Source organism: Melozone crissalis, unplaced genomic scaffold (genome assembly GCF_028551555.1).
Source record: "Melozone crissalis strain CALT ecotype California unplaced genomic scaffold, PUWL_Pcris_2 ptg000038l_1, whole genome shotgun sequence".
In the NCBI taxonomy this organism is placed as follows: Eukaryota; Metazoa; Chordata; class Aves; order Passeriformes; family Passerellidae; genus Melozone; species Melozone crissalis.
In genome coordinates this window covers 3,471,996-3,484,212 of record NW_026535816.1, presented here as the reverse complement: position 1 = coordinate 3,484,212, position 12,217 = coordinate 3,471,996, and the positions used below count along the sequence as shown (strand labels likewise).

Sequence of the window (12,217 nt, the reverse complement as noted above, 5' to 3'; positions counted from 1 at the left end):
AGTGCAATACTGACACATTAAGTTCTAACTTATGAGTGCTATATGCTCTGTTCTGACTCACTGGGCAATGCAGAACACATTTCCTGCCTTTGAGAAAGGCACTGGCTCACATGCCTGACAAAGCTTTTACCTCGTTTGTCAAACATTCTGAAACAAAAGCCAACGAACACAACAATTCTGTTTGACAAAACCACAGATCCTGTTAATTTCCAAACACTGTCTGAGAGCAAAGCCTGCGTTAAACCTGAGATCTAAAACGCACACCAATACAAGCTGGGTGGGGCAGTTTGATGGAAATAAAATCTCTCATCTCGATACTGGCGATGGGGAAGAGATGAAAGAGAAAAGGAGACGAGCCTCCACGCTGCTTCAGCACGAGGGGAAGGGATTACCACGCTACTCCCTCCTTCAATGCGAATCCTCAATCGCACGCTTGGCTCCGCAGAGCCGTGTACGCGATCAGCACGCTCCAGAGCGAGCCCCAAAGCAGCGAATCCCGATCCCGATCCCGATCCCGCTCCCGCGGGCCTCGCCGGCCGCTCGCAGCGCACCCAGCGCACCCAGCGCAGCGCACCCCGCACGGGGCTCCGCGCTCCCCGTCCCCCCACCTGTCACAGAAGAGGCAGCGCGTCTGCTGGGCCACGGCAGCGCCTTCCTCCTCCTCCTCCTCCTGCTCGTCGTCCCAGGCGCCCTCGCCGTCGGACAGTTCGGGCATCTCCTCCTGCTCAGGCTCCATGGCATCCATGTCCCGCCGCCGCCGCCGCCCCGTGCGCGCCGCTTCCGGCGGCGGGGACGGACCGGGCCGCGCTGAGCGCCCCCTGGCGCAGCCTCCGGCCGCGGCCGCGCTGAGGGCCCGGGCCGGCGCCACCCTGCGGGAGAGAGGGGCAGCGGGACCGGCCCTCAGCCACGGTCCCGTTCCTCAGCCACGGCTCTGTCCCTCGGCCACGGCCCGTTCCTCAGCCACGGCTCTGTCCCTCGGCCACGGCTCTGTCCCTCGGCCACGGCTCTGTCCCTCGGCCACGGCCCGTCCCTCGGCCACGGCCCGTCCCTCAGCCGCGGCCCGTCCCTCAGCCACGGCCCGTCCCTCAGCCGCGGCCCCGTCCCTCAGCGTGAAAAATGCATGCATTTTATGATTGGCTTTTGGCAAATATTAAAATGAATATTATAAGTGTTGTGTTAGAAAGCAACGCTGTATTAATTCTCTTAAGTAGTGTGTTAAATATAGTTTTAGGTTACAAAAAATGTTGAAATGGAAACTATGCTATGTACGGTGATTTTTTTAAAGAAAGGACTCGCAGCGAGATAGCAGCCACAGGACACCTGAATCTTTCCGAGAAAAAGAATTTATTGCCCTCTTATCAGAAGAAATTGACTTCTTCCTGCCTCGAAGCCGCTGTCAGGGTTCGGCGGAAGAAATTGACGATGTGGGGCAGCAGTGCCCTGCAGCAGGGGAGCCAGTCCTGTCCTGGGGACATCGGCACAGCCAGCCCTGTCCTGGGGACATCAGCACAGCCAGGAGGGCCATCCCTGTCCTGGGGACGTCGGCACAGCCAGCCCTGTCCTGGGGACATCGGCACTGCCATCCCTGTCCTGGGGACATCGGCACAGCCAGCCCTGTCCTGGGGACATCAGCACAGCCAGCCCTGTCCTAAGGACATCGGCACAGCCAGCCCTGTCCTGGGGACATCGGCACTGCCATCCCTGTCCTGGGGACATCGGCACTGCCATCCCTGTCCTGGGGACATCAGCACAGCCAGCCCTGTCCTAAGGACATCGGCAGAGCCAGCCCTGTCCTGGGGACATCGGCACAGCCAGCCCTGTCCTGGGGACATCGGCACTGCCATCCCTGTCCTGGGGACATCAGCACAGCCAGCCCTGTCCTAAGGACATCGGCAGAGCCAGCCCTGTCCTGGGGACATCGGCACAGCCAGCCCTGTCCTGGGGACATCGGCACTGCCATCCCTGTCCTGGGGACATCAGCACAGCCAGCCCTGTCCTGGGGACATCAGCACAGCCAGGAGCTACAAAGCTAACAAAGACTTGTAAGTATGGTACTAATTAAACAAATAAGGTTTGCTTAGTTATAGGCAAATCCAGAGGGACATGAAAAACCTAAATTTGGAAACTGGTTTTAAATAAGACCAGAATGCCAAATTTGAAGAAGGGTCTAAGAGCAACTCGGTCAAACTCCTTCACAAATTTCGTCCTGCACTTTTTAAAAATCCTATATCCATTCAGATTTCTACAGGTATGAGAAGACACCACCAATTTTGCACAGACTACTTAGTGCTGTGAACTAAGTGCTTCTCAAGGAATTCTTTTTCCTACGTAGCAATTCAGTACTACCCAATGAATTAGAATTAGTGCAAAATGCTAGCAAAGTGCTGCATTCCCTTAGTGTACAGAGGAAATCTAGCCCAGTCAGATGCTCCTACCTTATGCCCCCCGAGTAGGATCTGATCCCCTGAAAGAAACAGAAGTGATGCAGCATGATAAAACACAGTTTCCCTCTACTCTTGCCCAAGCAGTTAGGAGCAGAAATAGACTGAGCAGGCACTGCTCTGTCAGCAGCAGCCAGGCTGATAGCAGCAAAAGCAGAAACAGCAGCTTCTTTGTGTCTGAGTGAGATTCTGCTCTCCCGCTGCCGCCCCCGAAGGCCAAAGGGTCACTGATTGCACAGTCTCTGCTCCATCGCACACCCTCAGCTATTGTGGAGTGCCCTCAGAGAGCACAGGCTGAATGTGCCTTCTTTTTGATTGTTCTGGAATGAAGGTTCTCAATAAATGTAAAGCACCTGTTTGTGTGGGTCACCGTATGTAATGTGTTGGGTGAACACTGTATGAAATCTGCAGCAGAAATATGTAATTTACACCGGTACCTATTGAAATATGACCATCTTTGTTACAATCTCCTAATCCTTGTAAAGGGATTTGCATGGTACAGGAAGATTTACAATGTAATGGATTACTATTTCATAATCTGGGCCAAGGGGAAGAAACTTCAAATATTTGCTGGGTTTTTTACTGCATTTCAAACTTTTTTTCAGTTCTGGAAACACAACACTGGGGAGAATGTTGGAGGGTGTTCACATACAAAATATGGTATTGACATATCACTTGTTTCATCTGGATTTCCAAGCATGTGTAACTTTATTCTCTACCTGCGTCACTTTTTTGTGGCTCCTGTGCTTGCCATAATACAAAACCAAAGAAATACTTTCACAGAAATTGTGTAGGAAAAAAAAATTAAAACAAACTATTATTAAATGGCTATGACTTTACCCTGTGTAAAATATATTAGAAAAAAAAAAAGAGAGAGATCAGATTTTTAAAAATTCACATTAACAAAACAAATTACTTCCTAGTTGTGTAGTCAGAGTTGTATTTTTTAAATTTTAACTACTCAAGGTCACCAACAGAGCAGACAACAGCTCACAACAATGAAACTCAAAACTAAAGACAATTTTTCAAAAGCATTTTCTCTCCAGAAAGTCCAAACTGTCCAAAATTTTGCTTTATACTCCTTGGATATTAAAGGTGGCCTGCTACACATAAATGCCAAGAATGACACTTCCAAAAGCAGATACATTTATATTCAGCCCTCCCACCCCAGTTTGTTGTAATTTTTTTGATTCAATGATGGAAACTCTCTGTAGCCAGCAGTCCAAAAACAGATAGTGGCTTTTCCATTGAGCCTTTAAGATGTGTAGAGATCAAAGCTGTGGTTTTTCTCACAAAGCTGCCACTTCCCCACATCACACAGCAATGAAAAGCACAGCTCCAGAGGCCTTAGGTGCAACAGAACCAGGTGCAGACACCTCACCTTTTGCAGAATGGTATCCCTGCAATAAAACATCAGTAATGACAGTTACCTCTTCACCCTTTATTGCCTTCACAGCCAAAGGCTGAATTCAGAATCTGTTAAAATAATAAAAGCTTGGAAAGAGTTAAATTAAGTATAAATCAGAACATGTGAGTGCCAGTTTGTGTGCAGAGGGAATGAATTGTAGTACAAAGGTATTTTTTATTCCTATACTAAGAAAAAGTTAGTAGTATTGAAAGCAGAATTGCTATTCTGAATGTAAATGCTCAGTCAGTTTAAAAGTCTCAGAAAATGACGACCATATTCCCCTTAGTATTCTGAGATAACTGACTGAGGCATTTTTTATCTGGACAAAGCCCATCAGAGCATTAGTAGGGCTCACCTCAAACCAGGCTTAGGTTTAAGATTAAGAGAGAAGGTAAGCCTAGGTCTGGAGCTGAAGTGGGGCTGGAAAGGGCTGCCAAAGGAAAGTATGGGCTGCAAAACTAAACTTATCTGGACAGGGGCAGGTTTTGGGTTCTTGGGTTTTTGGTTTTGGTTTTTTTGGGGGGGGAGTGGGTGGCAGGTGTTATTTACTTGGGGGATTTTGGGTTGTTGTGGTTTAGTTTTTAACAAAAATTCACCCTGGAATTAGGTTTAGGGTTATATTACAAAATGTGGGACTCAGCGTGTTGCACACACACTTATATCTCTACAGAAGTGCCTCCATAAAATGGGCATTGTGGAGCAGCTTGAGGAAAATGGGATCATGTCAGATGCTACAGGTCACCGGAATCCAACTGAGATCTCTCCAAACAGGTACTGTTACAAAAATAATGAGATACTTAGAAAATCACTGATCTTCAGGGTTACACTGACTGTTTCTGTCCAAAGGGTAAAAGCAGATAAAAGAATTCATCAGCACATTGAGGATAAGCCGTTGTTCACAGAGATAGCAGCTGTAGGCATCTCAAACTTTTCTGTCTCATAATATTTGTGTTTCTACGGGGAAAATGTCTGTTTTCTGCAGGGAAAAAATACCTGAACTTAGAGTAAATGACTGTGCAGAAAAACTACCAAAAATCCTATCCCAGTTTGAAGTAAAATGAAGCATTTACCTTAGATCACCTCTTACAATGAAAATATACGATCTTTTTTCATCCACAGTAAGAAAACAAGCAAAGACAGGTGGCATTCCGTTAAGTTTTCAGTCAAACTAGCAGAAGTGTGAGTGCTGTGCATTAAAAACAACTCCCCAAAAGCAACTATTTGGCCCTTAACTTTTTTTAAGAGCATCTGCAAGATGCTTAGCGTCACAGGAGTGGATGTCAGGCATTTAGCAAGATTTGGAAGGAAATAAGTAGAAAAGTTACCTGGGAAAAATAAAACCTTCTTGTGCAGGGATGAGCATCTGCAAGGTTATTTCTGAATTGGGTCCACCAGAGCTGACCAAAGAGTGGAATCATGAAGCGTGTGAGAAAAAAGAAGGGAGGAAATTGTTTGAGTGGAAATGTATAAATCCTAAATGAAAGGAGCATTGGACATGTGTGCATAGCTGTGTAAGAAACCAGGTGCTTAGTGCCTGCATTTCCAAGGGCTTAATAAGAACAGAAATGACATGCAAGCAGAGGAAGACTATGAAATTGTGTAGATTATGGGAGAATAGGGACAACAGAAGCCAGTCATACTTATCAGGTCTATTACACATGCAGTGAAAATTATTTTCCTGAGTGTGCACTAGATCACAGCTGATCCCATTACTTCCATTTTGACAGATGTAATAAAAATACAAGTACTCATTTGTTCAACTTCACTTTCCCTAAGCTGGGATTGCCTCAGAAGAATGAGGAACAACATTGATGATCATGGGCAGCAAAACCCCAGTTAGAAGTCAGAGATAGAAGTGCTCAGAAAGTAGACTCAGGCACAATACTACATCTGTTTACACTGCTTTTCTCACAAAATTATTTTTAGTTTTGCAACAAGGATGGAAGGAGGTGTTTATTCATCGTGTTGCATTTGTAAAAAAAAATGTTGTGGTTAACTGGGATGAATTCAGTTCATTGCTTCCAGCAAAGGATGTAATATTTTACTTTCATTTCTATGTCTAGAAATCCAGAGTTACTTTTACAACGATTATGACAACACACAGATTTGGAATATTTCAAGAGTTCAGGATCTTGAAAGATTTATTGCAACAGTTCAGTTAAATCATTGTAGAAGAAATATAAACATGGGATTTTTTTTTTTCATGTTAATACTATTGAAAAGACAGTTACTATCTCTTGCTGTAAACTTCTAGTGAAAACTTTGCAGAAGATATAAGGCAGCTTGGGAAAATTATTTTCTCAGAGGCAATCTGGATACCTCAAAGATTTTTACACCTAGAGGTGTAAAGAATGTAGGGAAGAGGAAAAAGAATTTCTTACCCTGCACGAAAAATGTAAGTAAACAATAGCAAAATGTAACTGTGCAACCAAAGCCTTTTTAGAGCAGGTAAACTAAAATATTATAAGTCTAACAAGGAATCATTAGGTAGCATTAGGCTAATGTTTCCATTTCTGTGCCAGTTTGTTTCAGGTTCTCTCAGTCTAGATTTTTGTTGACAAAGTTTAGCCTCATTCTCACTTCATTTCACTGGAAAAAAACCTCCTAACGTAAAAATGGAAATATCCTTCACTAAAACTGCAAATTTTCCTGATAAATATTAATTCCTGCTTCTTTAAAAGGTGCTTATTTGAGGTATTATGAGTAGTAGCTGTGTGTTAAATCTCCCATTCTTTGTACCAGCTTCTTTAAAAAAAAATAAACCAGCCAATGAAAAGTGCCTAGACTGATGCTGTCTCCCTCGGTTAATCCAAGGCCAGCAGAGGGATAATTTGATTAAACTGAGACCCTAATTTATTTAGCTTTAGTTCTGGATCAACCTCCTCTTAATAGAGTGCTGTCGTCTCCAATTGTTTGATGAAAATTAAAGTGACATAAATACCATGGGACTTTTCCAATCTGATTAGTCAGCTAACTTGCATCAATACTACCCCAGCCATCAGGCGCTGGCGTCCTTCCTTTCAGCAGCCTCACTAACAACTGACAAGTTCTCCTTGAAGCCTGGGCACCCACGCTGCCACTCAGGGCCCCACACTTAACCCATCATCCCTCCTCAATGGGGCCTGCTTGACAAGGTGCCCACACCTTTTTTCCATTGCTGTTCATCACACAAAGCTAAATATTGTTTTATTAGCAATCAATAGCCTGTTAATCCCAAACGATTTCACAAATCCACTGGGCTCTCAAGCTGATTAAAAACGTTTGGGTTGTTTTTTGGGTTTTTTTTGGTTTGGTTTTTTTTCTTTTTTTTTAAGCTGCTAAATTTTAGATCTGTCCTCCCAGCCCTCACACTCTGATATGGCACATTGTACTGGTAAGCAAAGCCCCAAAAGCAAAAGAGGCCTGTTGTTTTAATGTTGCCTTTAAGTAGACATTTGCAAATGTTTCACAGTTAAACATGAGCAAGCCTATGCCACCAAACCCTCAGCACATTTACTGCCTCCTCCACTTTCAATCCATCAGTTTGAAATGTTAGAATACAAGAGCTCCTGAGCCTTCCCTTTTCTTTTTACAGCAATATGGTAAAATCTTGCTTAGTCTGTGGGCTGGGGCACTGAGGAGTGAGAGAAGTAAGCTTCTTTGATTTGCAGTATATGAAATGCCAACAAAGCAGCTGTCGCACTGTTGGGCCATGCTGAATTCACCTGCAAGGCACAGGCACAGGCTGGGATGTTACCTGTGTGCCTGGTGGCTCACACACAGATTTGTGAGGCACAAGGGGAGCAGCATTACACACAGCTCCTCTTGGCTTTACTCCTCCTCACTGCCTGCCTGTGCTGAGCTCACCTGCAAGGCACACAGGCTGGGATGTTACCTGTGTGTGCCTGGTGGCTCACACACAGATTTGTGAGGCACGAGGGGAGCAGCATTACACACAGCTCCTCTTGGCTTTACTTCTCCTCACTGCCTGCCTGTGCTGAGTTCACCTGCAAGGCACAGGCACAGGCTGGGATGTTACCTGTGTGTGCATGGTGGCTCACACACACATCTGTGAGGCACGAGGGGAGCAGCATTACACACAGCTCCTCTTGGCTTTACTCCTCCTCACTGCCTGCCTTGCCCTGGGGACGTTGGGTGTGAGAGCTGTGATCCAATGGCACTTGACTCAGGTGTGCAGGACAATTCAGGGCTCAGGCAGACAGGCAGTGTCCACAGGCACACACTGAGCCTCTGAAGCACCCAGGGACACAATGCTGGCTCGGTGAGCTGGCTTTGCAAGCCTGGGTTTTACTCTGGGTTTTACTGTTCTCACCCCTGCTGGATTGTTCCTGTAGATGTGCTCCCTCTGCCACAACAGGGAAGGAAGGGCTGTGGGCAAGCTGGTGCCTTGGCAATGTTGCACATACCCTGCCTGAAACAAGTCTTGAAATGGGGGGTCTTTAGTCTTCAGTAAAAGGCAGCTAACTCTAGGAAAAGTTCTTGTTGACACTGAAGGGCTTAAATAAAAGTAAAAAATGAACTGAGACACATTGTATGCTCTTTGTGCAGGGACCTAAAATACCCAAGCTGTGTTTTAAGTAGAAGGGGGAAAGTTATTTCAGCTGATAAAATCTTCTGGAAAGTCTATTGAAACAAAACATAGATTTCCTAAGTCATCAGCCTTGAGAGCAGGGTCCTGGTTCTGAAACAGACTGCAGATGTAAAGTCTCAGAGGCAACAATTCAGGTCAGGGACTTCCAAAATTCAGCACAATTACTGGGAGCATATATACTTGGAGAGTAATGTTAAAATAGCTCTAAATTTGGCTGTTCAGTAATTGTTTCAAATGATTCTTCCATATAAACTCAGGTCTTTTACAGGCTCTTCTCCAACTCTTCTTTCAGCAGCTTCCTCTGTCAGGACCATCACATTTTGTTCTATCTCTACAGGCCCCACTAAAAAGCCTGTCCCCATCTTTCTTATAAGGCCCCTTTAAGTACAGAAAGACTGAATTTATTGTGCTGTAGATGTAAGAATTTCAGAAGCTGAAATTCTTACATCTGCCTTGCTTCTGTTTATTGATCTGCTCCTAAGAAACCCTGTAAACATACTATTTTTTGCTGTCACATTGAGCGAGCTGTTGTTCAGAGCTCTTCCCCACAGGAATAATCTCTGTGAGTCATTACACATTCTGAGTAATTCCTCTGAAGTTTCACTTGGTGCTACAAGTCACCTGCCTCTGCAGACTGAGATTAGTGATGCTCATGCATTTTTACAAAACTGAGGTCACCCAACTTGTTTACTGGAGCTGGCAGCCAAATCCTATGGCTGAGAGCGGAGGCAGATGCTCAAGCAGCTGCTGTCCAAGTTACATGAGCAGCAAGGAGATTTCCTGCTTTGCTCAAGTTCTCCAAACCACTGCTTCATCTCTCTGGCAACATTCAGAGCATGCTGGAGACAACAGTTGTGCAGCTTTGCTATCAATTGATCAGACACGGGTTTGGGTGGTATTTGCTTGGTTTCTTTAATGACCATATTTGCATGCTGAAATTCTGTCTTCTGAACTTCAAAGCCCCCAACTGAATAACTGTCAGAGTAGCTGGAGACTAGAAATCTAGATCAGGGTAGAATTTGAGCCAACAGCCAATTTTCAAACTAATTCATCTGGATGCACAGCAGTTCAATAAAACTTAGATTAAGTCTCTGGTCTATTTTGACTTCCAGCTTCCATGTTCAGAAACACCTCACAATGAATGATCCTTCTATCAATATTATTTTCACTTTTGTTCCCCAGAAAAAATCTGTGACTGCAAAAACATGAAAGAGTCTGTCTTCAAAAAACTTCCAAAAATGTCAATTGCCACTTTTATGTTACCATTACAATAAAGCTGGTGCAACCCTATTGACCTAATACTTTGCTGTGTTATCCCAAATCTGCCCTCCCCAGGAGCTCTCCTGATTATCTCTATCAGCCACAGTGTCTAAAGGTGTGTTTGGTCTCCTGTTTCCTGCTTTCCTTGCCTGCATACTTTATTTATTTATTCTGTTTGTGCAGGTGTCACTCCTTGTCCTCGAAGAACAAACTCATTTTGAAGAGACATTACCAAAATACAGCAGCATAATAGAGGGAGGAAGGCTTTACCTAATATGTGGTGTAAGGTCCTTAAATGAGAAAGTGTGTGACCCTTCAGGGAACCTCTGATTTGTATAACCCCTGATTTGTATGAAGCACTCCCTAACAAGCAACATCTTTCACAGAATCACAGAACGCTTTGGGTTGGAAGGGACCTCACCACTCTTTCCAATCCCCCCTGGCACGGGCAGGAACACCTTTCTCTGGGCCAGACTGCTCAAAGTCTCAGACAACCTGGCCTTGGACACTTCCAGGGATGGGGCAGCCACAGCTTCTCTGGGCACCCTGTGCCGGTGTCATTTTCTGTGTATTTACATAGATGTTCGCATTCTGCCTAATTGCTCTTGCAGGCCACTCTGGTTCCTTTTAAGCCCTTTTAAGTCCCTTTTAACTGACTCATTTTAAAATGAGCTGTTCTTCTTATTCCTGGGCTTTCATTAGAAGGTTGCTCCAGAGCCTGTTTTCCTAATGCTCAGGAGCTATTTCGTTTCTAGCAGAACTGTGGATGGAGCTGGGGCCAGGACCATTCACAAGTATCACCTCTCCAGGAGCCTGCAAGCCCACTCTGCTGCAAGCAGGATGAGGGAGAGGAAGGGAAGTGGTTTTAAAGAAAAAGGGATATAAGGAGAATGCTGCAGCTGGAATTGCTGCTAGTAAAGTCCGGGGTAAAGAAGCAAAAAATGTTTTTGCATAATATCCATAGATCTTGCCAGCTCCAGCAGCTCATGGCTGCGTGCACATCTTTGTGTGGTACAGCCTGGCTGTGCCGTGAGCCCTTTGCTGCTTCCCAGAAATGGATGAGTTGTCTAATTCAGCATGTGGGGAGATGATAGGAAATAACTGGGCAGCTTCCATATGTGCTAGGAGCTTTTTAATGCTGGATGTGTTGTCAGGGATGGCTCTGGAATCTGATCAGCTACAAGATGGTCTCTTCAGAACTGCCGAAGTCTTTGCAGCCCGAACTGGCTGCCTGTAAAAGCAGAGCATCCTGCAACACTTCCACAGTGTTTAGGCAAGGAATGCATAGCAGGAAAAAACACTCCAAATTGTTTGGACTATCCACTTTTTCTGTATGTTCTGGGTGAGCCTGAGAGCAAAACCTGCTCTGATTAGCCAAAATAAGTTCGGTTCTGGGCTCTTCTAAGCAGGCGGGCGCAGGAATAATTGTGTTCCTTTTGTTTCTCGTTCATGGTATTTAAACCAGACGCTTCCTCTGTGCCGGGGAAGTCACAAACTTCTCCCTTTTCCGTTGTGAACGCAGGAGGGCAGTGCAATTCCAGCTTGGATCCAGGCATCTTCGGAGCCTCAGATGGTCCTAAGCAAAGCTCAGCCCTAGTCCACGTAAAGCCTCCAGTTCCAGTTAAAGGAATTTCTAATCTTTTCTTCATTATTACACTTGGCAACCCACCTGTAGCTAGACTTTAAAAAAGAAATTATTTTCCCTCTTTACATGAGCAGCAAATCGGTACTGCCAAAGAAAGGATGCAAGGCAGAGGAGGGGGAGGAAAAGAAGGGGGGAAGGAGGAGAAAAGGTGGGAAGAAAAAGAGGAGAAGGGAAAGAAGGGGAGGAAGAAGGGGGAGTTTACGATGGGGTTTAAGATTAAAATAAAATAAACGAAGTTGCTGTTGCATTTATCTGTACCACACATAAACACGCTGCTGGACTCAAAGGCATCAAAAATGTCAAGTCAGCTACACCTCTAAGAGCAGCTCAGAAATTGTACTTGCAGCATAAACAGTAGCTGCATGGTTTGAAAACATGTGAAATAGGTAAAGGGTATCCAGGATAAAAATACCTGCTAACTCTGGCAGATTTGGTCAGGTTCCTTCTGATGGGTCACAGCCTCTTCATTGGAATTTCCTCTGTGAAATGGATTTCCACTGCCACTGTTACTTTCACTGTATTCATTTCACAGGGGTTCTTCCAACCAGATTCCCTAGTGCAAAGGCATTTTGCCAGGTAAATTACTAACACCACCAAAACAAGTTAATCACTGAAGTAAAGGAGTAGTTTGGTGCAGTAGAGTGCCTTGTTTTGTACAATAATTTGGTTCTTTACGCACTTATTTCCCCCCACAACACATTGAAGCCAAGTCAGCTCTTCGGAGCAGAAGTCTGTAGTTGGCAAGATGCTGACTTTAACCAGGCTCTTACCTGGATCCCATCACAAACCACAGGGCTAGGAACCACTGAGAACATGCAGCCACATGAGGTTTTATCAGCATGTTTTATTCCATGCACAGCACACAAGATCAC

At 45.0% G+C, this 12,217-nt stretch overlaps 1 protein-coding gene across 1 annotated transcript in view; it reads right to left on the bottom strand.

The window, feature by feature from the left end:
* PRMT3 (protein arginine methyltransferase 3) overlaps positions 1-756 on the bottom strand; it is a 54,013-nt gene extending 53,257 nt beyond the window's left edge. The window contains exon 1 of the mRNA XM_054283720.1: positions 609-756. Coding sequence (XP_054139695.1) covers positions 609-745 — 137 coding nt within the window. The 5' untranslated portion in view covers positions 746-756. The remainder of the gene's footprint in view (positions 1-608) is intronic.
* Positions 757-12,217: the final 11,461 nt, after the last annotated feature.